General features: G+C 43.3%; 1 protein-coding gene across 1 annotated transcript in view; it reads right to left on the reverse strand.

The window, feature by feature from the left end:
- The window catches only part of LOC148038551 (binding protein), a 67,920-nt gene extending 48,047 nt beyond the window's left edge, over positions 1 to 19,873 (reverse strand). Inside the window, exons 1-2 of the mRNA XM_087673445.1 lie at positions 19,714 to 19,873; positions 19,458 to 19,597 (exon numbers count right to left, since the gene is read on the reverse strand). Of these exons, the coding sequence (XP_087529571.1) occupies positions 19,458 to 19,597; positions 19,714 to 19,776 (203 nt within the window). The 5' untranslated portion in view covers positions 19,777 to 19,873. The remainder of the gene's footprint in view (positions 1 to 19,457; positions 19,598 to 19,713) is intronic.
- Between the last annotated feature and the right edge of the window lie 5,955 nt (positions 19,874 to 25,828).

Here is a 25,828-nt window from a genome sequence, read left to right on the forward strand (position 1 = left end):
CATCTCTCATAGCATTGCTTTTTTCCATTTCTTACTATCTTGTGTATCCGTTGCTTCCTGGAAGCATGACGGCTCGCCACAATCTATTAACATGACATAATCAGCCACATAGTTTACACCAGAAACAAATCCATCTGGCTGTTTTTGCACTCTGGTCGACCTATGGGCCCAGTGGTCAAAATTTGCTGGTTGTTCAGCCTGCAAATCTACATTAACAGCTTGCTATTCTGCAAGTTCAACATGCCATACAACTAGTTCAAGTTGTTCCAGATGCACATATTCTTACTGAATTTGTGGGACATTATGGGCAAGATCCTACTGATCATTTTCAGCATCATTCCCTGCATTTCCACGAATATTTACAGCAGGTATTTGCTACCGTCTGACAGGCATTCTTTGCTGTCCTAATGGTACATCCTCCCGAAATACAACCCTTCTAACCTTCTCTATTCTTTCGAGCTGTTTGAGCATGTAATCTTCTCCGAAAATGACATCGTTGCTACGTACTATTTCTCTTTTCTCGAAAAATAACAGCCTCTGCCCAAAATCCATGGGGTAAAGCAGCATGTGACAGCATTGGTACGAACCTTGTCTTTATGAATGGTCCCGTTCATACGCTCTACAGCACCCTTTTTTTTTTTTTTTTTGGGGGGGGGGGGGGCGCGGTATGAGGGGCAGTAAGCTCCCTTTTAATCCCTTTGCTATTACAAAAGTCTTGAAAGGCTTTGGACACATATTCCCCACCATTGTCAGAGCAAAGGCATTTTAATGTCTTGCTGGTCTGATTTTCAGCAAGTGCCATGAATTTTTTAAATTTATCCAAGGCCTTGTCTTTCCTACGGATTGGATAAACCCAAACTTTGTGTGTGACATCACCGACAAAGGTAATGAAATACTTCTTCCTGGCATTTGACATACATCTGAATGTACCAACTCTAAGGGTAAAGACTTTAGAGAAAGAGATTTTTTGTGTAAGGCACTAAGCTCCCTTTTAATCCCTTTGCTGTTACAAAAGTCTTGAAAGGCTTTGGACACATATTTCCCACCATTGTCAAAGCAAAGGCATTTTAATGTCTTGCTGGTCTAATTTTCAACAAGTGCCATGAATTTTTTAAATTTATCCAAGGCCTTGTTTTTCCTACGGATTGGATAAACCCAAACTTTGCGTGTGGCATCACCGACAAAGGTAATGAAATGCTTCTTCCTGGCATTTGACATACATCTGAATGTACCAACTCTAAGGGTAAAGACTTTAGAGAAAGAGATTTTTTGTGTAACATTTGAGCATGTTTACCATAAATACAATGATCGCACTGTTCAAAATCAACATACCTCAAAGACAGTAAATAACCCAAACGAGAGAGCACTTTCATTCCAAATTGACTCATGTGTCCCAACCGGCTATGCCACAAAGAAACACTTGGCTGCTCAATTATGGCGACTACATGGTCTCGCACACTAGATACAAGCAAAGGATACAATGTATTACTTTTGGAACCCTTGGCAACAATGCGAGATCCCTTGCAGATTTTCCGTTTACTATCTCCAAAGGTGGTGTGATAGCCTTTATCATCTAGTTGCCCTGTGCTTATCAAGCTCTTCTTGAGATGAGATACATGTCTCATATTATGCAAAATAAACATGGAGCCATGCACACTCGCCTGGGGTATCACTCATTGTTTTGAAAACCAAAAATTACCATGACCGCAACTTTAGAAAGACGCGAAAGCACAAGCCTATGGTGTCGCTTCTGGGACTGGATCACCAGCACCAAAAACCGTCTTTACTTTGGATGGTTCGGTGTCTTAATGATTCCTACCCTGTTAAGAATGGACTGAGGTCCATTGCCTCGAGGGTGAAGTGATAAACGCTCTAGGTCCCAAATCCATTGCTTGCTATATGGCATCTTCGGAGAATCTCCGTAATGGTAATCTGAACCCATTCCAAAAGAGAAAAGACATTTGAAGATCTTCGCGGTGGGAGTCCAGGTGAGACTCAGCCTACTAAAGAGTAAGACCTTGGACACTACTCTACCAAACGATTCCGAGAATCCAGCTATTCGTTTCTTTTGCTTTTTGCGATGTCGCTGAACCTTGGTAATTGGGATTTTAAGACGTAGCCATACCTACAGATCAATTCTTGTTTTACACTACCAATGCCTGCAATTTTACATGCATAGTTATTCCCCAAGTGGACAATACCACATACACCACAATTGAGAACCACTCATGATGTGGTGTGACATGAAAGGACACACTTGAATCAAGTATCCAAGTGTGCATATCATCCTAAGAATCTACAATCAATGCATGTGCACTCAAAGAAAAAGCAAGAAGTACATCACCATCACTGTCATTATCATGAGTGACTACATTAACCTCTTCTATTTTCACATTGCTCTTTTTGGTAGGCTAGTTGTCCTTATTTTTAGCCTTGTTGCTTCAGTGTTTTTGTTTTTGTCCTTCTCTTTCTTCAATTGAAAGCAATCCTATTTGTAGATCCCTTTTTTGCCACAATGATGGCACTCCACATTTTTCCCACAAGATTCGTTGCATGCTCTATTTTCAGAACTACTCTTGTGTTGAAATCTACCTTTAGTGTGTAATACATTTGAAGACTTGTTTATTGAGTTATTCTACCTATTGAGTTTTTCCATCAGCAAAGAACTCTCCACATCAGAGTATAACAATTGAGCACTCGAATTACTCAAAGCTATCCTGAAAGTATCCCAACTTTCAGGCAAAGTACATAGCAAGAAAGTAGCTTTGAACTCTTCATCTTGAAATCCAAAGCAATCAACTGACTGAAAATTGAGTTAAACTCATTCAAATGTACAGACATGGATGTATCTTCTTTCATGGGAAAGTCCCATCAATTTTTTCTGCCACTTGCTGGCTGCACTTTTCTAAGCATACAATTCTTCAAGCCTTTGCCACGTTGCATATGCTGAATTCAGCTTCTCAATGTTAAAGAGCAAGTTGTCTAACAAAAAAAGCTCAATCGTAGAGCGAGCAAGCTCATCCAAGTCATCCCACTTGTCTTGTTCTATGTCTGCTGGTTTGATTCCATTTCTTTTGATGGGCTTCGCACGTTTCTTCAACACCAAGACATTGTAGCATTGTGTTTGCCAAATTGCAAAATTATGTGCACCCTCAACCTTCTTAATGTGCAAAAGATTACTGATGTCACTGTTTCCAGCCATAATTTGCAGTCCCAAATTGACTAATTAGTCACCAAAGGCAAGCCCAAATGTGACAAAGTAACCACCGTACACAAAAGTACCAACCAGCAATGAAAATCCCAAGATTGCAGAAATTTCAGATCTGCAAATAGATTTTCAGAATTAAAGGGTGTCTTTTGCTGCACTCCTCAAGCAATTTCTGACACATTTAGAGACCAAGACACCAATTACATGTGAAATTCCCAAAATTTTACTGCAATTTTTGTTCCAAAGGCATTCCCGTGCAAAATTTGACAATTTAGATCAAAAGCCCCAAAATTTTAGAGGATAATTCGTTCAGATTGCATCAACACACGTATCCAAGTGCATATACCAAGCAATTCTTGCACAAGTTGATGAAATTCTGCAAAATCCCCAATTTTCTTGAGTCTGGTGTGCACAAATTTCAGTGAAATTGAAAAAAAATCACTAAAATGTGAAAAGCCCCAAAATTTCCTGAGCAAATGTGCACCAATTTTGCAATTTCTGAGTCAAATTGTCTAGTTCTGCATTAAAGTCCCCAAATCCGAGAAAAGGCTCAATTTTTTAGGTCATGCTTGCACACTATGCATGTGTGCGCGAACACCCAGTTGTGAGAGGGGAACAAATTTGAAATATTTTTTAAAAATGGCAGCATTGACTGTCGAACCGTGATTCGTGACCCGTCTGGCCACGGGTGACCTGTCGAACAGGTCACCGCCTATCCCGCCGGAGTGCCTGTTGAGCCTGTCTCGTCCATGCTAAGCCCGTCTTGTCTGCGCTGAGCCTGGTTGCATCCGCGCAAAGCCTGGTCACATGCAGATCCCGTTTGGCCTACGTCAACCTGTCGCCTATCGCCTGCAGCAGGCGTTGACAAAGCTGCGCCTGTCCCTTGCTCGCTACACCTATTGGTCTAATTGCCTCTCCTACACCTGCTGAACGCTGACCACTGTTGCCAACAACCTCTCACTTGGTCGCCTGACTAACCTGTCCAAATTCAAGAAGCGTGCACTTCTTGAGCTATCATACCAGTTTGTTGAGCTGAGAGTGAATGCGACTGATAACACACACACACACAGAGTAGAGAGCAGTAGAGAGGAGAGTGAGCATGAGACACTTGATGTTCAGTACAAAGACTAGTATACCACTTTTTAGATTTTGCCCATAGAATTGGCAAATTCTAACAAAGAAGAAGCAAAGAGTGCATCACTGCCATCGCCACTCTCGTGACTGACTACATTAACTTCCTTTATTATCTTTGCATGTTGGCTGTCTTTTTCCTCATATTTGCTATCATCAATGCTTTTACCCTTGCCCTTGGGCCTTCTCTTTCTTCCATTTAAAGCAATCGTGCCTGGAGTGTCCTTTCTTACCACAATGATGGCACTCTACATCTTTTCCACAAGACTTGCTACGTACTTTGTTTTCAAACTTGCCCTTCTGATGGGATCTACCTCTAGTATGCAATGCATTGGAAGACTTGCTTACTGAATTTTTTTGGCTATTTAGCTCTTCCATGAGTAAAGAGTTCTCCACATCCGAATATAACAACATAGCATTGGAGTTACTCATTGCTATCCTAAAATTGTCCCAACTTTTAAGCAAAGTGCATAGCAAAAATATTCCCTTGAACTCTTCATCAATGTTAAACTTCAAAGCAACTAGTTGGTTGCAAAAAGAGTTAAACTCATTCAAATGTTCAAACATGGCTGTACCTTCCTTCATACGAACGTCCATCAATCTCTTGAACTAGCAAACCTTGCTTGTTGCACTTTTCTGAGCATATAGCTCCTGGAGTCTTTGCCACATATCATAAGAAAATTTTGATTTCTCTATGTTAAATAGCAAAGTGTCTGATACTAAAAGATCTATGGTAGAGCGTGCAAGCTCATCTAACTCATCCCACTCATCTTGATCCATGGTTGCTGGTTTTACCCCTTCTGCTTTTATGGGCTTAACTTGTTTCTTCTGCACCAAGGCATTATAACACTGCTTCTACCATATAGCAAAGTTGTGTGCACCCTCGAGCTTCTCGATGTGCGAAAGATTGTTGCTACCACTACTGCCAGCCATGATTTACAGCCCAAAAATTACTCAAAAGTCAACAAATACAAGCCCGATTGTCACATAAATGACCAAGGTACAAAATAAGTACCAAGAAACAATGAAAAACCAGGTGATTGCAGAAATTTCAGATCTGTAAATCAATTTTCAGAGTCTCAAAATGTATGCTACACCACACCACAAGTAATTGAAGCTGTTCCACGGGCTAATACATCAAATTGCATGAGAAAGCCCCAAATTTTGGCTGCAATTTCTGCTCAAATGCATCCATAGGTAAAAATTTGACCCACACGGTCAAAAGCCCCAAAATTTCTCTACTCAAACCTCTCAAATTGCATCAAACATAACTCCCGAGTAGATTCCAAAAGCCAATTTTGCTTTTAAAAATTCACAAATTTTGCAAAAGCCCCAAATTTTCCTAGGTCCAATGTGCTCAATTTGCACAGAAATTGTACCACAAGTGCATTTCAAGACCAAATTTGACAAAAATTTTGCAAATTTTGAAAAGCCCCAAATTGTGTCGGGTCCAATGTGTCAAAATTTCAACAAATTGTACTTGTTACTATGCAATTTCCACAAATACATGGAAAACCCCAATTTTTGAGACCCAAATGCGTGCAAATTTCACAAATTTTACTCAACCGAGTAAAATCTCCGAGCATACATCAGAAGCCCCAAATTCCAGGAGTAAATGCATGCACAATCTTTGAGATTCTTCAATCTATCCTTAACAGCGAATGACAGCCCACAATATTTTCCAAAAGGATGAACCTTTGAAAAAAAAATGTGATTTTACCAAGGAAAAAAAAAACGTGAACTGCCAAGCTGCCGCGCATGACCTGCACCTAACCTGCACTGACCTGAAAACTATCGCCTAACTACCAAATTGCTGCACGTGACCAACGCCTGACCTGCGCTAACCTCAAAGGTGTCGCATGAATGTCAAACTAACCGAAACATGACCTAGAAGCTGTCACCTAACTTGTGTTGACCAAAAACAATTGTCACTTGCTGGAAACAAGTCACGTTTGACCTACGAACTACTTGAGATAGCTGCACCTGACCTAGCGTGCTGCCTTTGACTTGAAATGAAGACGACCAGTTGTTTTCTTCGTGAGGAACAAGCTGACACAGCTTGAACGAGCTCTAGGAGTGTGCTCACAATAACCAATGCTCTAATACCAATCTGAAGTGAGCAATACATAGCTAAGATGCAATGGTCAATGAGGGCGATGGCAGATAGAGAGAAAAACTTGAGCAGCAATAGAGAGTAGTAGAGTGAGAGAGATGCACGATGTGTGGGTACAATAGAGTGTACCTCTTTCAGGTTTTTGAGATAGATATATAAAAGTACAAGTGCCAAGGGTGTGTTCACACCCATGGCACATGCACATATAAAAGGCATGATGGCCCTTTATTCCCAACACATTCCAAGCACACGGAACTTGTTTAAGGCCATAAAGGGCCTTCTTCAACCCGTAAACTTTACCATTTAATGAGGAAAAGCCAAGAGGCTGCTCAACTTAGATCTCATCCTTCAAATCACCATTAGAGAAGGCAAACTTTACATCAAGATGAATGACCAGCCATCTCCTATGGCTGGCTATGGCAAGAACAGCCCTAATGTTAGCTATCCGAGTTTTAGGTGCAAAGGTATCTTGGAAATCCACTCTTAGCCACTTCATGAACTGTCCCTTTAGCAACCAACAGCACCTTGTGCTTATCTTGTTAGAGTGCAGCAAATGCGGAAGTGTATGGACAAGACTAAAAGACAATGAACATGAGAGAAAGGGAGAGAGAAAAGAGTTAAAAGAATGCAGAAATCTACAGTCAATGGATGCTGAAATGAAGAGGGCAGATATACAAAGGCTATCGATGCATCTCCTCGAGCCGTCTCTCTCCCACCAACACCTAAAAAGTAAATGAGGAGGGCAAGCTCCCAACTAGTCCTAAATAGGAGGAAATAATACAAAAAAATAATGCAAGAGGTCAACAAAACTGGCCAATTAAATCAAAAAGCTGCCAACTATATTAAAAATGAATAAAATAATCAACGATTGGTCCTCCAACTGCCACGTGGCATCATCGCCTACCTAATAAAACTGCCTATACACTATGCCTACTGAAAATCCTCACTGACTAACAAGAATAATGAATAATGCCCTCTGAGAGTACCTCCGAGAGAACTAACTATACCAACGGTAACCTGAGAAATGCTAGTCTAAGGGATGACTAATCTCTAACACCCCCTCTCAAATCTTGGAGGTGGAGTAAGGCTCAGGGATCTGAAATGTTGTCAGAGAAGAAGCTCAAGAAGTGCCTTTGTAAACAAATTTGCGAGATTATCCTCCATCTTGCAATAAACCACAGCAATGGTCTCGACTCTCATCCAAGATCTTCTCCCGAGTGAAATGGTATTGAATCTTAATGTGCTTCGACTTGGCATGAAACATGGGGTTCTATGCCAAAGCAATGCAACTCTCATTGTCACAATGAAGTATTATAGAACCTATCTGAGGAGGACAACCAAGCTCTCCTAGTAACCTCCAAAGCCATACCATCTCACATGTGGTAGTAGACGTTGCTCTATACTCCGCCTCTGTGGAAGAAAGGACAACAGTGGACTGCTTCTTGCTACTCCATGAGATAACACCTACACCCAAAGTAAAACAATATCCTATCATTGACTTTTGGTGGTCAACATCTCCAGCCCAATCTAAATCCATCTAGCCTATAAGAACCAAAGGGGAATCTTGAGTACCTACTAGATAATGAATACCAAGATTGAGGGTCCCCCTCGACAACCGCAAAATCCTCATAGCAGCCTATCAATGTGCCATCTTCGGTACACTCCTGAACCTAGCCAACAGACCTACAGGAAAGCACAAATCAATCGGAGTGTTAAGAAGCCAAATCAAGGACCCAATCAACAGCTTATAGCGGGTAGCATCTACTACCAAAGAATTTGCATGGACTATAGCCTTCCAGTTCGGATCCATAGGAGTAGAAATGGCCTTACATCACTCCATCTCAAACGTGGCCAAAAGCTCCTACACATACCGCTTTTGGAAGATGAAAACCCCCTTGAAGTCTCGCAAATCTCATGGCCTAAAAAGAAATTACGAAAGCTCATATCCATCATCTCGACCGCCTCCTGTAGTGCCGCCGGTCAAAAATAATAAGTATGCTCTAATACCATGTCAAAATAGGTGACAGTGCAAAGAGAGAGTAGGGTTTACAAGGAGTAACACAAAGTGTGTACGACAAACATTGAGAGAGGAGAAACTCAAAAACACAAGAACATGGTGATGATACACTAAATCATGCTATGAGAAGAAAAGCTCATACAATGGAGCCGAAGCTCAAAAGATAGCTCCACTATTGTATCTGAATCAGGCGGCATCGCCTGTGGAAATCTGCATAGTGAAGGGAGCGAAACGCAGTCCTCCGAGCGACGGCCTATCAAAGTAATCACTAGAAGGTGAAAGACAGCTGTCGAGGAAGTGGACCACAGTCTTCTGATGCCGTCAATTTGTGGAAGATGATCACCAGCTATCAAGGGAGCGAACCACAATCCTCTAATGCAGAGGAGTGACCTGGGCAACAAAACGCAAATCCCAAAGTGTCAGAGCTGTCAAACGTAGGGAGAGCAGCCCAAATGTTAGCACTCGGAAGATAATGATGACACCAAATGATGGAGGATGAGCTGGGCTGCAAAAACGCAGATCCCAACAACCTCTGTGACAAACGAGTGACGCCAAGTGATGGAGGAGAAACCAGGCTATAAAAACGCAAGTCCTGACACCCTCTGTAATAGACAAGTAACGCTAAGTGATGGAGAAGAAGCCAAGCTGCAAAAACACAGGTCCCAGCAACCCTTGTGATAGATGAGTGATGAAATCATTAATGCTCGATGATATACACCGTTGCCAAAAGCTAGAATGCTGACACCAAGCTAGAGATGATAACGCCACGCAAGGAGAAGGCCTCCAAAATGAAAAACACAGGTGAAGGTGGAGCCTGAAGGAGAAGGATATCAACGCCAAGCAAAGGGTGGTAATGCTAGGTGGAAACTGCTCCAAACACAAGGCCTGATGCTGGAATAGGGTGCCTGAAAGAAGCAAAAGAGAAAGGGTAAAGGTAACCGCAAGCCACAAACCGTAATGTCCTCCTGAAGGGTTATAAGAGCAATGGAAGGGGCTGGTGAGAAAAGGGAAGGGTGTCTGATGATGAAAAAAGAGGGGATGAGGAATGACTAAAGAGTGAGATGGGGTGGTGAAGAATGAATGAAGTAACTATCTATTTAAAGGCATAAGCTATCTAGAATGGCACACCACTGTGTGGGCAGCCACTGAAAAAGTGACCAAAATGTGGACACCAGCCCTTTTTGGGGCTATCAGTGTGAAACCCTAAATAAAGTGTGTAAACTGAAGAAGTAGTTTCTCAAAACCGCCTTAGTCTCCTTGACCTTTTAGGCATGGTCACCTATCAAAATAAGCTCATCCACATAAAGCACGAACAACGCATGTCCTCCAACTGAGATGTGGATATATAACTAGGGATCGGAAAAGGGACGTTAATATCCCAACTTTCCTTGGAGGAACGAGTCTATCTTCGTGTTCCAAGCACATGGAGCCTATTTGAGGCCATAAAGGGCCTTCTTCAACGTGTACACCTCTCCATCTATTGAGGTAAAGCCAAGAGGCTGTTCAAACATAGATCTCCTCCTTCAAATCACCATTTAGAAAGGCTGACTTCACATCAAGCTGATAAACCAACCATCTCCTATGGCTAGCTAAGGCAAGGACATTATGAGGTCCCAAAGTATGTGCCTATGTTTCCATAACCCCCCGGTGTCATATGCGGTGCGACATGAGGTGTCTAAAATGGAAATGTAAATGGTGTGTATGGAAGTGGAAAAGCAGCGGAAGAATGTGGTGGGATGGGTGGGTTTGAAAATGTGGTCCGTGAGGTGCAGATGCATTTTGTTCATTTTTATCATTTAATGATTGGAAATGAAAATGTGAACATGATGATACACCATACAATGAAGAAAAAGGAACACTAAATTCATTCTGATTTTGTGAAGTAGACTAAAAAGAAGGAAGGTTAGAAGAAAAGGTACCTGGCTTTTTCTTATAATCCCCATAATGTGTGTTAACATACAAGAATTGGTCCTCAAGAGGACCTTTTCCGTAGTCAATAGACTGGACTCTTTCTTCCACGTGATCTCTACCAGAATATTACAAAGCAGAAGAGGTAAAAGAAAAAGAAATAAAAGACAAATCTAAAGTACCTTACACCAGAGTGGACAGAAGAGGATGAAAGAAAGGAACATACTCCAGGTCTTGTTCTCCAAGAGAATGACCCATCCTTGATGGAGGTCTCGATGGCCCTGCAACATCATCAGATTTACGCCCAACATCTGAAGAGAGAAATTCATACATACCTTCATTTAGAAGCTTTTCTTGAAGGGCAATCCTTCGATCGAGCTTCTCGATCTTCTTTCATCTATAAGCTATAATCAGTTTGTATTCTTCAGAGGTCAGCTTGCCTAGCTTTTCTTCCATGTAATCAAAAGTGTCTTCCACCATGTCGGAACTTTGTGGAGCAAGCTGATCGGCCCACTCTCACTCGGTTCTCGGCATAGTTAGTTCTAGAGACTGAATCGGTGTTGTTATGTTCGAAGTCATTTGAACCTACTATTGTTCTTGCTTCTTGTGTAGAGCTTTCGTATCAAAGGCCTACGTTTCTCAAAGAGTATCAAGCTTTGATACCATGTAAAGAAATGCCCTAACACAAAAACATAAACAAAAACCGTACGACAAAGTACTGACCGATAAAAGAACACAGTTAGGGTTAGGGTAACTCAGAGACAATGAACATAGTGAATGAATGAAGTGATATTACTACTGAATTTACGATGCTCATGCAACAAACACACTACACAGTGAATGAATACTATACCTCGAACTCCTGTATCTCAAGGATCAAGGCAAGGTAATGAGCTAGAGAGTGTCGTACTCTGAACGGATAATTAATTAACTAATGCCCTTCAAGCTCTAATAAATACTCAATAATACTAGGTAACAAATTAGCCTAGTCGATTTAATTATTGGTTGGTATAATTATTTTTCTAAGCAAAAATTGATGATTCAATTAATTTTAAGAATTAATATTCTGAAATTTCATTTAATTAGGCTAAAAATTGCTTAACAATGCAATTTGAAGACTGCCACTTGGCAAAACTTGCCCATGCAAGTATGAAAAAGGCTATTAGAGCCTCATTCTAGCATTATGGAGGTTGAGAGAGGAAAAGACAGCCTGCTGCTGCTTTTTTTCAGTCATTGGAAACTATCAGAGAGAGCTACTCTCAACTAATCAAAAAGCCATTGGAGGCAAGTGATAGCCCTAGTAGGGTGTCTACATGCAAGTGACAACAAGTTTGGGGCTTGCAAGGACACGACAGCATGTGGAGCTCCTATTGATGGTGGGCTCTATTAAATCAGCCATTCACAGCAGGGCAACATTGAATTACAGCCAATTTTGGCGATGAAACTCTAAAATTTCTCTCTTCAACTTCCTCTCTATTCTCTTAGTCACTTCACCAGAGGCTAGCCAATCAACATTAAGTTTAGAACAAAATTTGTCTTCCAAGGAGCAAATCGAAGGCCAATCTGTCAGAGTGCAGCGGTGCGGAAGCGTAGGACTGAGAGAGAGAGAACGCAGAGAGAGAAGGGAGAGAAAGAGACAGTGGACAATGAAGATCTGCTGTATAAAGAATGCTGAATACAAAGATATACACGGGCGCAGTGCGCTGGACTGCGTGTCTCCACCTCGACGATGCGACCTACTGTCCACCTCGAAGTCTGCTGCAGTCTGCACTATCTGCTGTCTGAAATCTGTGAACAGAGACAGGGACTGTGCATCACCAGTCTGTAATCTGCGTCAGAGAAGAAGTGTATAGACTGCTGAAAGTGTCGACTATTAAATAGTCAAAATCTGCCACAAACTGGGGCGCCAGAAACAGGGCGCAGCCTGGAAACAAGTCGGCTGCATTAAATGCAGCCGACTGAGCTGCAGACAGTCGGACTGCCACGTGGCAGTCCGACTGACTGTGCAGGCTATGATCTCTAACACCCCCTCTCAGAGCCTGGACAGGGCAGAAGCCTGAGGGATCTGGAATGTTGCCGAAGTAGAGCCTAAGGAAGCGCCTTCGTAAACAAATCCGCAAGATTGTCCTCCGTCTTGCAATACTCCACAGTGATGGTCTCATCCAGAAGCTTTTCTCGGATGAAGTGGTACTGAATCTCAATGTGCTTCGCCCGGGCATGAAAAACAAGTTCCTTGCCAAGGCAATGCAACTCTCATTGTCACATCGCAGCAATGTAGGACGAGTCTGGGGGCACCCAAGCTCCTCCAACAATCTCCGAAGCCACACAACCTCGCAGGTGGTGGAAGACGCGGCCCGATACTCCGCCTCAGTAGACGAAAGGGCTACCGTGGGCTGCTTCTTGCTACTCCATGAAATAACACCTGCACCCAAAGTAAAGCAGTAACCTGTAGTAGACCGCCTATGGTCCACGTCACCGGCCCAATCCGAGTCGCTCCAACCTGCAAGTACAAGATCTGACCCATCTGTCCCTGCGGGGTAATGAATCCCCAAATCAGACGTCCCCCTCAGATACCGAAGTATCCTCTGAGCAGGCTGCCAATGCACCGTCTAGGTTCACTCATGACCCCTGCCAAGAGCCCAACAGCAAAACATAGATCAACCCTGGTGTTGAGAAGCCAAATCAAGGACCCAATCAACTGTCGATAGCGGGACGCATCCACCAAAGGAGAAGCTGAATGGGAAGTGGCCTTCCAGTTCGGATCCATAGGAGTAGAGAGGGCCCGACAGTCTTCCATCTCAAAAGACACCAAGAGCTCCTGTACATATCTCTGTTGGGAGATAAAGATCCCCCTCGGAGACTGATAAATCTCATGGCCTAAAAAGAAATGGAGTAGCCCCAAATCCGTCATCTCGAACGTCCGATGTAAAGCTGACTTTGTCTCCTGGACCTGCTGTACAGCATCACCTGTGACAATCAAATCATCAACATATAATACAAACAGCACACAACCATCCTCGGAAGTGTGAACATATAGCTGTGGATCGGCCTTGGACCGCCGATATCCCAACTGAGACTGGAGGAACGAATCAATCTTCTCGTTCCAAGCTCGCGGGGCCTGCTTGAGGCCATACAGGGCCTTCTTCAGCCTGTAGACTTTCCCATCTGAAGAACCAAAGCCAGGAGCCTGCTCCACATAGATCTCCTCCTTCAAATCACCATTCAGGAAGGCCGACTTCACATCCAACTGATAAACAGGCCATCTCCTATGGCCAGCCAAAGCAAGAACAGCTCTAATGGTTGCCATACGAGCTGTGGGGGCAAAGGTATCATGACAGTCAATCCCTGGGCGCTGTGCAAAACCCTTAGCAACAAGGCGAGCCTTGTGCTTATCCAAAGTACCATCACTGAGATATTTGGTCTTGAAGACCCACTTGACTCCAATCACCTTCTTCTTCGGGGGGCGTGGCACAAGTGACCAAGTGCCATTCCTCTCAATAGCCTCCAACTCAACTTCCATAGCTTTCTTCCATGGGGCGGACTGTAAAGCCTCCTTCACGGAGGTAGGCTCTCGATCCTGCATAACACGGGACATCAAACAATAGTTGGAGCAAACAAGCTCCGAAGAATGCGCCTGGTGCCTCCGTGACCGCCGCGGACCATCCTGCGGTCCCCACTCCTCAGGAACCCCCTCGATCCCTGAATCACGGAGTGTGTCACGGGCCCAGCGAGGAGGAGGCCGAACCTCCCCTCGTCGTTCTCCATCAGCAGAAGACTCTGAAATATCCACCGGTGGTAACTCCTCAGACGTGTCCAGTGGAACAGTAGACTCTGTGTCAGAAACAGAATCATAATCAAAAGGCACGGGCTCCAGTGGAACTGTAGAAGGAGCCCAACTCTCCCCTGGATCTCCAAGAACGGGATGCTCCTCACCCGTTGAAGTAGCCGGAACCTCCACAAACCGCACATCACGGCTAGTGTACACATCCCGCTTGACGGGATCATACAGTCGGTAGCCTTGGGACTGGGAGCTGTAGCCAACAAATACCTGTTTTCGGGAAGCCGCTTCAAATTTATCACGGTGAGCCTTGGGAATGTGAACATAGGCATCACAGCCAAATACTTGAAAGTAAGAAACATCTGACTTCGCCCCAAAATAAGCCTCAAATGGAGTCATCACTTCCACGGGCGAAGTAGGGGATCGATTAAGGATGTGGACTGCAGTAGCCACAGCCTCGGCCCACAGAACCTGAGGGGTCTGTCGGTGCTCCATCATGGTGCGCGCCATCTCGATCACACTGCGGTTCTTCCGTTCAAGAATACCATTTTCTTGAGGAGTATTGGTATTGGCAAACTCCTGGTGAATTCCTCTATCTGCACAACACCGAGCAAACTCATTAGACACAAATTCACCTCCCTTGTCGGATCGCAAGGTCTTTAACTTCCGGCCTGATCGGTTCTCCTCAAAGAGAAGCCAATCCTTGAAGTGCGAGAAAGCTTCTGACTTTAATGCCAAAAAGTAGGCCCATGTCATCCTGCTATAGTCATCCACGATCAGCATGAAGTACTAGCTCCCACGCAAGGACTCATTCCTCATAGGGCCACATAGATCCATAGATACTAGCTCCATCGGTGAAGTAGACCGCCGCGAAGCTGTGTGGGGAATGGCATCTCTATGCTGCTTCCCCCGTATGCAGGAGACACATGGCTGCTGGCTCACCACGATATCCGGCAACCCTCGAACAAGCTGTCCACGTGACGCCTTCCGAAGATAGTCATAGTTCAGGTGACCAAACCTAGCATGCCATAACTCAGACTGTGACTGTGAGGTAAGAAGAAGAGTAGAGAGGGCAGTGGAAGACTTCAGTTTGCAAATGCCGTTCTCCTCATATCCGGATGAGAGAACCTTCCTCGATCCACGATCAAGGACTCGCACAGTAGAACTGTCAAACTCCACCAAAAGACCAAGGGAGCAAATCTTATGAACTGAAAGGAGATGGTACCCTAATCCTGGTACATGCAAAACCTCTGAGGTATGGGTGCCACCTCGTCCATCCGGAATAAGCTGCATCTTACTCCGACCTGCAACAGAAACTGAAGAGCTGTCTCCAATGAGAACCTGCCCACGCGAGAGTCGCAGCTAGGCAACACCATCTGATGAAGGAGTCATGTGCCGTGAGGCACCACTATCAACAATCCACTCTCGAGCTTGGGGAGCCGTCATCGCAGCATCAGAAGCATTTGGTGAAGCGTCCTCAATGACAGCTAGATGAAGAAATGCAGCTGATGAGGGTGCAGCCACCGCTCCAGAATCCTTGGTGTCCTTCTTCTTGGTGTCCTTCGTGTCTTTGTCAGGGCAATCCTTCTTCCAATGGACAGTCTTTCCACAAATATGACATGTGGAGTCTTTGTCCTTGTCCTTCTCCTTATCCTTCTTGGACTTGTTATCCCCCTTCTTCTTCTTTTGGTCCTTCCCCTTCTTCTGAGAGGCTTGACCTGTCAGCGCCTCCGACCGGAAGCATTCTGTCCCTTTAACTGTTCCTCTTGGTCCAAGACCATAGGAACCAACTCTTCCCAGCGAAGAGTAGACTCTCGCCCCGAAGCAATAAGGGCAGAGTAAAATGTACCGAATCGTGGCGGCAACTGGGACAATAGTGTGATCGCCATGTCTTTGGAGGAAATCGGCTTCCCCGCATTCTGAACCTGCATCTGTAGCTGCCTTAGCTTGTTAATGTGCTCCCGTAGCAAAGAAGACTTATTTACGGACAAGGTCCGCATCTGTACCTCCAAAGAAACCCTCTTCATCAGGGTCATCCGATTGTACATTTGATCAAGCTCCAGCCATATCTCACGAGCCACCGTCAAGTGCTCGATGTGAGCGATCACGGCTGTAGTGCATGATAGAAAGAGAAAGGATCGAATCCTGGCATTCAGTTTGTCCCAATGAGACTGGGCCCTGGCCAACTCCGCACGAGCATCGGAAGAGAGTTTGGAATCATCTCTTACCGAGGGCCGGTCAATCTCCTCCTGTACCAACTCCGCCAAATCATAGGACTCAAGGATGGCCAACATCATGACGCGCCAAATGCGGTAGTTGTCGCCGTCGAGCTTCTGATCTGTAGGAAGAGCCGGTAAGACTGGCACCTTCCGGTCCATAATCGCCTGGAACTCCAAGTCCATCTCTGTAGACATCTTCACCTGCAATGCCTTCTCAAACGCAAAAGCAGCCCCCTCTGACTGGGTAAACTCAGCCTGCTAAGGCTCTTCCGCGTCCTAAAGCTTCTTCACCCGCCGGAGGCGATGAAAAAACAAAACCTGCACTTTTAGGCTGAAAACTCAAACTTCCTCCACGTCAAACAACAGTAAATAGCAGCAAATCCACCACCTGTACTCCTTTCCTGTGCGCCCACACTCGTTTCAGCCTTGTTCCAAGGCGCAGCCCTCCTGTCTACCCTTAAACACAAAAAACGCAAATTTGTGTCGCGATGGAAACTCCTCTTCAGGTTGATTCTGCGCTCAGTCAGCCCTCAAACACTGCTCTGATACCATGTCAGAGTGCAGCGGTGCGGAAGCGTAGGACTGAGAGAGAGAGAACGCAAAGAGAGAAGGGAGAGAAAGAGACAGTGGACAATGAAGATCTGCTGTATAAAGAATGCTGAATACAAAGATATACACGGGCGCAGTGCGCTGGACTGCGTGTCTTCACCTCGACGATGCGACCTGCTGTCCACTTCGAAGTCTGCTGCAGTCTGCACTGTCTGCTGTCTGAAATCTGTGAACAGAGACAGAGACTGCGCGTCACCGGTCTGTAATCTGCGTCAGAGAAGAAGTGTATAGACTGCTAAAAGTGTCGACTATTAAATAGTCGAAATCTGCCACGAACTGGGGCGCCAGAAACAGGGCGCAGCCTGCAAACAAGTCGGCTGCATTAAATGCAGCCGACTGGGCTGCAGACAGTCGGACTACCACGTGGCAGTCCGACTACACAGTCCGACTAACTGTGCAGGCTATGATCTCTAACACAATCCCCAAGCAAAACAAAGGGTTATTAAAATATTTGTATGCAGTTTTGCACGAGTGGTGCCTTCTTTGTAAGCATCACAATATGAACTATACATTAGTGTGGAAAGATGAGAATGATGAGTTGGATGGATAAATGTGTAAGTCAGCACGTCAAATTGGACCAAATACAATATACTCGATGTATCCAAATGTCTATTTAAATGCACCAATCTACCCATCTGTTTCTTTGCTACCCACACTGTATGACTGACTTGGATCGAGAAATCCAAGCTCCAATAAACAAAAGTACTTGTGGTTTGGCATGGAGGGATGACAAATCCTTGGCACACAAAACGATTGTGATTAAGCTTTCAATCTAAGTTTGGACTTAATGGGGCTTCTACATTGAATACAATGTGATCTGATTCCAACCCTTCGTGTGGCCATTAGCTTCACAGATATACCGGTGGTTGCACACATGATTTGACTCTCGTGCAATCCCATTGTCTACGCAACTCTCCTAGGACATCATCTAGCCTACTCATCCCATCACATGTCCTACATGTGAGTAGGTATATGTTTGTGGTGCCTAGATGCACATTGAATACAATGTGATCTGATTCCAACCCTTCATGTGGCCATTAGCCTCACAAATATACCGGTGGTTGCACACATGATTTGACTCTCATGCAATCCCATTGCCTACGCAACTCTCCTAGGACATCATCTAGCCTACTTATCCCATCACATGTCCTACGTATGAGCAGGTGTATGTTTGTGGCGCCTAGATGCATTACATTCTCCCCCGCTAGAACTAACGTTGTCCCCAATTACATAGCCTTCTAGTAGATTCAAAGCAAAGGTAAGGATCTCTTCAAACTTAAACTCATACATCCTAAAAAATCTGCCTAGCATCCAACTTGTGCACAAGACCTAACACAAGTCATACCCACAACGTCGAAGCTAGAAGGGAATGGACATCAAACTCGCCTCAAAATCATAGGGCCAAATAGGCTCATCCTCTTGCTTGGGGCCAGTAGCATACCCAGCAATGCTCAAGTCCCAAGAGCTAGTCTCCCATGCTAGCAATCCCACATTGTCCCAATGTAGGAACATGGCAATCATTGGGCTTGGAGTAGAAGAGTGGTGATCACACAATGAATGTGCACGAATGGGCCTCGAGTCCTATTTATAGGACCCAACTGCCCTAACCCTCTCATGGACGATCCGAATGGAGGGGTTAAGAGGGAAGGTGTGGCCCTTGGATCTACACATTGCTTGCTAGAGCATCCACTAGTGGAGGCTATTGATTTGGAAGGTATGTGCATTGGATGAGTTGGATAGGATCCTCAAAGAGTGAACTTGGCCTGCTTTGTCATTTTCGCAAATCTTGTGAATGTTTGGACCTTGGCATGTGGGTTATGTGAGAGTGCTGTGGAAAAGGAACATAGAGAGGAGAGAGAACGGAGATGAAACCCAAAAGAACATAAGGAGCATTGAACTAAAAACACTGACACAAGGTTGCAGATAATCAACCCCTACACATTGCAGAGGGCAGTGATGATGCTGAACTGATGGCAGAAGATCTGATTGAGGAAGATGTGGGGGAATGATGATAGGTGGAATGTGTTAGAGGGTCATCTCCTGTACAGGTAGGTGGACAGCTCAGGGGGCAGGCGGCAGGCAGTTCAGGCAGCCCGGGTAGGTGTAGTCAGACAGGTAGCACAGACGGGCAGCTGGCACTAAGATGATACACGTGACTGTGCTGCCTTGCTCCTAGTTTCCATCCAAGAGTAACAGCCAAAGATACCATTTTTGCAACCGGCTGTTCCTGAATTAGCTGCATAGAAGATAGGACAGTTCTACTTGCTGCCTTAGCTGATCCACTAGTGCTAGATAGTCCATGCATTGTCGCACAGGATATACTCTTTTACTGCTTTTTAGTCTACAGTCTGTCTTAGTGAGAAGTGTAGATAATTATTTCCCTAAAATTTATCTGCAGTGACTGAACTGTCGAGTCGGGCCTGTACAGTAAACATATCAATGATATTGGCATTGTCTGAACGTAAAGAGCTTACTTGGTAATGGTGGACGTGTCAAGGCCAGACAAGAATCCCGCATATTGGCGATGTCTCGTGACGAATTTGAAGTCCTCGTCTGATACATGGAGGTCATCCTCAGCAATCTCAGGAGGAAGCAAGGGAGTGGCGGGGCCATTCTGCAATCATAGAAGACAAGACGAAGCTGCTAAGGGCAATCTCTCTCTCTCTCTCTCTCTCTCTCTCTCTCTCTCTCACGCAATAACAAAAAAACCGTTGAAAACCTCCTCTCAACCTGCGGCTTTCGTCTGCGCTTCTTCGATGCCATGGCTCGCGGGCTGGCTACGCGGGAGGGCATGGTGTAAGCAGCGTTCCCCTAAAGCCTGCTTGATACGAAGAGCTTTACTTGCTCTTCGACTAATATTTTCGAGAGCGTTTTCTAACCGTAGAGGTTCTCACAAACCTGACACCGAGCCTAGATGGAGAATGTGGCCTGGTTCCCAGCGCAATGCCCAAAATAAAGTGTCCCATGAAAACTAGGGCTACTTGTCAAATCCTAACACTATAATAGGCCAGCGAGCAGGAGGGCAATAGCTTTTAATGCATGCTTCTCAAATTCATGTACTAGAGTTAGTCATTCGTTCTATTGTGTCTTCTTTTCTATCACAAGCAACCTACATTGTTTTCTTCGACTTTTTGGTTGAGCAAGAAGGCCTAGAAGAAGAAGAAGAAGGGGGCGCATGCGAGGGGGGAGAGGGGGAGAGAGAGTGGGTGAGTGAGTGAGTGAGTGAGAGCAAGAGCTGATGGCAAGGTTCTTCTTCAGCTTTGGCCTCTTCTCAATGATGGTTTTTGCAAGCTCCTTCAGTACTAACTCATAGCTAACCACCAACTACTATTCGTGCAAGACCTAATGATGTCGGCAACAATCATCCATCTAGCCTTCCACGACTGCCAAGTTTTCATAAGGAGGATGATGGATGTTGACTACTAGAGCTGGAGGTCGGGAGCAACCTCGAGGTGAGCTATTGCAAGCCACAATGAAAGTAAAATCATCTAAGCTCCAAGGAACCACAAGTTTTGGTATAGGGTTATCTCATATACAATGCTACATATAGATTTTATGAGGTCTCGCATTCTTCGTCATATAGATTTTATGAGGTCTCACATTCTTCGCCTATGTTTAGGATATGGTTTCCAATGAGGCAATAACTCTTGATAGCTATAATGTTTCATAGAGTCATTAGCCACAAATCATGAAGTAGATTGAGGCTAATCTAATAGTGGCACATATGCTTTGAGTGCTCGTTTATTATAGAGACTTCCTCGCACATGCAACCACAATCTTTCTACCTTTACACTACAATCATAGGCTCTTGGAGTTACTCTCAAGGCTTACAAATCCACATGATGTGTGATATAGGCTATGTCATGCGTAAGGAGAAAACTATGCATTATGCCATCTTCAATGAGAGAACTAAGACACAACCTAATGAGAGAGAGAGAGAGAGAGTGTGTGTGTGTGTGTGAGAGAGAAAGAGCTTCACTATTTGGTTTTTTTGCGTGTGAAAAGCTAACGACACCCACTCTAACTTAGATGCTATGCACCTTAAAAATATTCTCTTACAAATGTCTATGTTCCATGAGGGAACATGTTTGAAAAGTAAATATTTTGGGAAGAAGTTGTTGCTTGCAAAATGTGAAGCGAGCGAGGTGTAGCCTCACGAGCTTCACAATGATTGACACCACGCAAAGTGTGGTAGTGTGTTGCCACACCAACTAGTCTATATCCATACTATAAATATTTAAAAAACTATTGAGCCTATCACCGAATTGGACAAATCCTATATGGCACATGTTCCAAGAAACTTGAGGAAAAAAACTATTTTATTTTTTAATTTATATTCTCAAAGATTTAAATTTACTTTGGCTTGCATCATTCAGTGTATTCAAATGCACACACACACACACACACACTCTCTCTCTCTCTCTCTCTCTCTCTCTCTCTCTCTCTCTCTCTCTCTCTCTCTCTCTCTCTCTCTCTCTCTCTCTCTCTCTCTCTCTCTCTCTCTCTCTCTCTCTCTCTCTCTCTCTCTCTCTCTCTCTTACAACGCAACTTACCATGGCTATTACAACATCGTAGCTACCTCACATTCAAGCTTCTTCGCCGCTCTCGACAGTAACTCTTTCCCATCACTCTACTACAACTCACATGGCAACCTGTAGTCTAGTAAAGGGTGCATATTTGTGGCATATCTAATGGCTAGGAATCTTTGATGAAATGTGAGATGCTAGCCTTTTTCTTCACAAGGAAAGCAAGTAGGAGCTTGCACAGGTAAGGGCACTTGAGAGACTACCAAGGGGGGACATTGATGTTGTGTAGCTTGATGGGGGGCAAGGGGGAGAGAGAGAGAGAGAGAGAGAGAGAGAGTTACCATGAGACATAAACAAAACTAAAAGTCGAACGTATCTTAACATTATATACTTTCACGTAACATCATATCACCAACATATCATCCATATCTCGAATAATAGTTTGCCATATTTTATTTTTGAAAAAACTATCCACAACAAAGGGAGACAAAGATAAAGAGTGCTATGAATCTTGTAACCACAATGTTTATACAAAAAATAGATTGCTTCCATTCATAATATAAAGCAAGCTATAGTGCGCTAAGATCCATTAAAAAGTACTCCAGGATATGGATTAAAAAGTACTCCAGGATATGGATAAGGGAGCAAATTGGTACTTGCAAGTTGAATAAATCCATAGTTTAGTGAGAACTAAAAAGTAGATTTGCATCAGGGGTGTCAAAGTTCACCCCCACTTGCTATCCCCTTTATTTAAATTATGTATGAGTTTACCTTCATAAAGCCCATATTGTTTTTCTTGCTTTAGGTTTGCTATAGCAAATTGAGTGTTCGTCCCAAGTGGAAGCAATAAGTTATACAAAGGTTGGCTAGTGTTGGAGTTACAAGAGGGGAACATATACAAGAGTTGGAATGTGTAGGTGAGTTGCACAAGATATAACTAGACAAGGTGGAGTGAATAGGGACACATGCAAGGTTAGGTAAGGGACCATCTTTAAATACAAGTAGGGTATGGTACTATCATGATAAACAATAGGGTGGTGAAAGGAAATTTACAATGAATATGTATATGAGACATGGGTTAGGAGCAATTCATGGGCATATCTGAAATCATTAGGTTCTCTACAAAAGCATATAATTGGGTTAAGTATTTGCAAGTGTGTTCAATATGCATTTCCATATCAATAGTCATTTTTCCAAATACATTTAAGTACATAATGTCCTTTAAAGAGATCAAGCATTACATTACCTTGTATTGCTAAATATGTTGTGGGTTATGCTATAGGGGGTGTGATTATCATAGGTAGTGTATGATAGGCACATGTAAAGGTATGCAGACATGCATGCATATAGTTATATCAATGCTTATCTTATGTATCATATGCCATGTTGTAAAGGGTGCATCAATCCAAGTTGGTGCCTATGGTTAGGCCACTTATGGTGATTATTCTCACCATCTTCAATTACCCTAGGGTTCCATTAATGTCCCTAACATGATTAGTGGGATTCTAGAGTGGATCTAGCCCTTAGTTGTGATAACAATAGGTATAAGGCCATGTATATATTTGGTAGCAAATTGTGATACAAATACTTTGAAGTAATCAATTGTAGTAATATGGTGTAGGCAGCCAACCGAATCAACTATAGGAATCATGCACCTATACGGTAGGAGATAAGACCCTACATGTTGTCATTTAGCATTATCTACCATCCATGACATCATCTATTGATACCAAAGTATTGTTATTATTAGCCAAGATAGGCCTAAAGCCATACATGGCTATTATCTTTATCTGATGATAATATTAGATAGGTAGGGCACTCAAAAATCACACCCATCCGCAGAGAATGAACTACAAGAATTAAGCACCTAGATATAGGGGCCTACCTATTATTATTTATTAGCAACACCAACTATCCACGATTCACATACATTAATAGCAAACTACTATTATTAATAGCCAAGAGAGGCCCAGAGCCATATATGCGGCTATTATCATTATCAAATGAGAATATTATATATGTTAGACACTCAAAAATCATGCATTTCCATAGAGAAGAGCTCTTAATCAAGTCCCTGTGATATCACAATCATTCAAGCATATAAGCCTACGAATGGGGCAATAGCTAGCCCACTAGTTGCTTTTGGTTATGCCCTATATTAGCACTATCATTGTTTGTGATAATTTGATCAACATAGGCTAGAATATAGAATAGGAAGTAGCCATCTCCATTTATCAATGTCATGGAAGCTTCAAAGGGTAGGGGAGGGACAATGATGAGTTGTGCAGAAGAGGAGAGAGAGATAACCATGATGGGTCTTGCCAAAAGGAAGGTGAAGTAAAAAAAGGAATACATAAATGGGCTTAGAGAGAAGGAGGGAAAATTTCAAGCTGTTTGGGGATAGAGGAATCCAATGCATGGGAAATACCCTTGTCAAGCTTTTTTAATGGGGAAAGGGATTCTTTAGGGCAGATGAAATTCAACGTAATGAATCCTAAGCATGCATATGTAGTAAAGAAAGAGATTAATAAGCTACTAAATGCAAGATTCATTTACGAGATCCAGCACACGGACTGAGTATCACCCATAGTGATAGTCATGAAAAAGAATGAAAATATTTGAGTGTGTGTGAACTATAAAAACGTCAACATAACTATAAAGAGAGACAATTACCCATTACCATATACTAAGCCACCGAATGCTAGAGAGAGTCGCAAGAAGGAAGCCCATAATTTTCTGGATGGCTGCTCATGCTATAACCAAGTGCAAGCCCATCTAGACAATAGATACAAGATGGCATTTGCCACCAAGTGGGGGGTGTTTGCCTACATAATCATGCCATTTGGGCTGACTAATGCCCCTACTACCTTCTAGTGCCTCATGTGTGCCATCTTCAAGGACATGCTCAGAAAATAGTTGAAGGTATTTGTCAATGACTTGTGCATGTACATCAACTAAAAAGAGCGTTAGAAAAACTACGAATAGTCTTTGAATGATATAAGTAATACGGTCTCTCATTGAAGCCCTTAAAGTGCCAGTTTTGGGTGTGAAGCAGGGTTGTATTTTAGGGCACATTGTGTTGAGGAATGGAATAGCCACAAACTCCTCCAAAGTTAGGGTGATTGTAGACCTTTCCCCTCCAACCAACTTCAAGGGAGTCCAATGCTTCTTAGGCCATGCCACCAGGTACTACTGGTGGTTTGTGTTGAACTATGCATTGATTGCTAGATCTTTGTACAAGCTATTGATAGTATTCAAGTGGACTGAAGAATGACATCAAGCCTATGAAAGGCTTAAATAGACTCTAACTTCAGCTCCTATCTTAAGAGCCCCAAATTGGTCCATTGAAAGGCTTAAACAAGCTCTAACTTTAGCTCATATCTTACGAGCCCTAGATTGGTCCATTACCTTCCATGTGCACATTGATGCATCAAAGTTTACAGTGGGTGCAGTGTTGTGCCAACTTGGTGAGCATAACCTTGATTATCCAGTGTGCTTTACTAGCAGACAACTCACTAATATGGAAATGAACTATTCCACAACAAAGAGGGAAGGGTTAGCCATGGTGTTTGCTATAAAGAAGTTTAGACACTATCTTCTAATGACACCCTTTACCTTCTTCCTAGATCATCAAGCATTGCTTTATCTTATAAACAGACCTTGTGCAATAGGATACATTACTCGATGGTTAATTTTTCTTTTGGAATTCAACTTCTCTATGATAGTATGTAAGGGCAAACATCACTATATGGCAGATCATATATCACACATACCCACAAATGAAGTGATTGGACATGGCATCATTGATGACCTATCAGATATACACCTTTTTAGAATGTATAGGGAATGAGACTTTTTTAGAGTAGACCGTACACTATATTGGGCACATGATATAGTCCATATCATCCTAGATAATGTATTTCCTAAATGATTCCAGGAGGCATATTCCACGGTGGATTCCGTAAAATTTTATTACCGGGGCTCATACACAAGGTGGATTCTTTGTGCGAAAAGTCGATGGGGACGCCTATCCTTTTCGGGCGTCTTGTTAATTTAATGTGTAAGTGGGTGATTCCATAGCGGGTGATTCCGCAAAATACATATTTAAATTAATAAACGTTTATGAGTTTAGAGTGTGCACTCGTAATAAATTAAGGTTAGGATTGGTTCTAACCAATTTATTTATTTTGTAGCTGAAGACTGCTAGGTATTCACTTTTGCCAATTTAATTGTATTATTTTTCTAACAATTGTGAATGCTTCAGTTGATGTGTAGAGCAAGCAACGGTGGCATTGGGAAGCATTGGAGAATAGCGTGTA

Source organism: Lygodium microphyllum, chromosome 3 (assembly GCF_053477565.2).
Source record: "Lygodium microphyllum isolate KBCC chromosome 3, Lygodium_microphyllum_v1.1.10, whole genome shotgun sequence".
Lineage (NCBI taxonomy): Eukaryota > Viridiplantae > Streptophyta > Polypodiopsida > Schizaeales > Lygodiaceae > Lygodium > Lygodium microphyllum.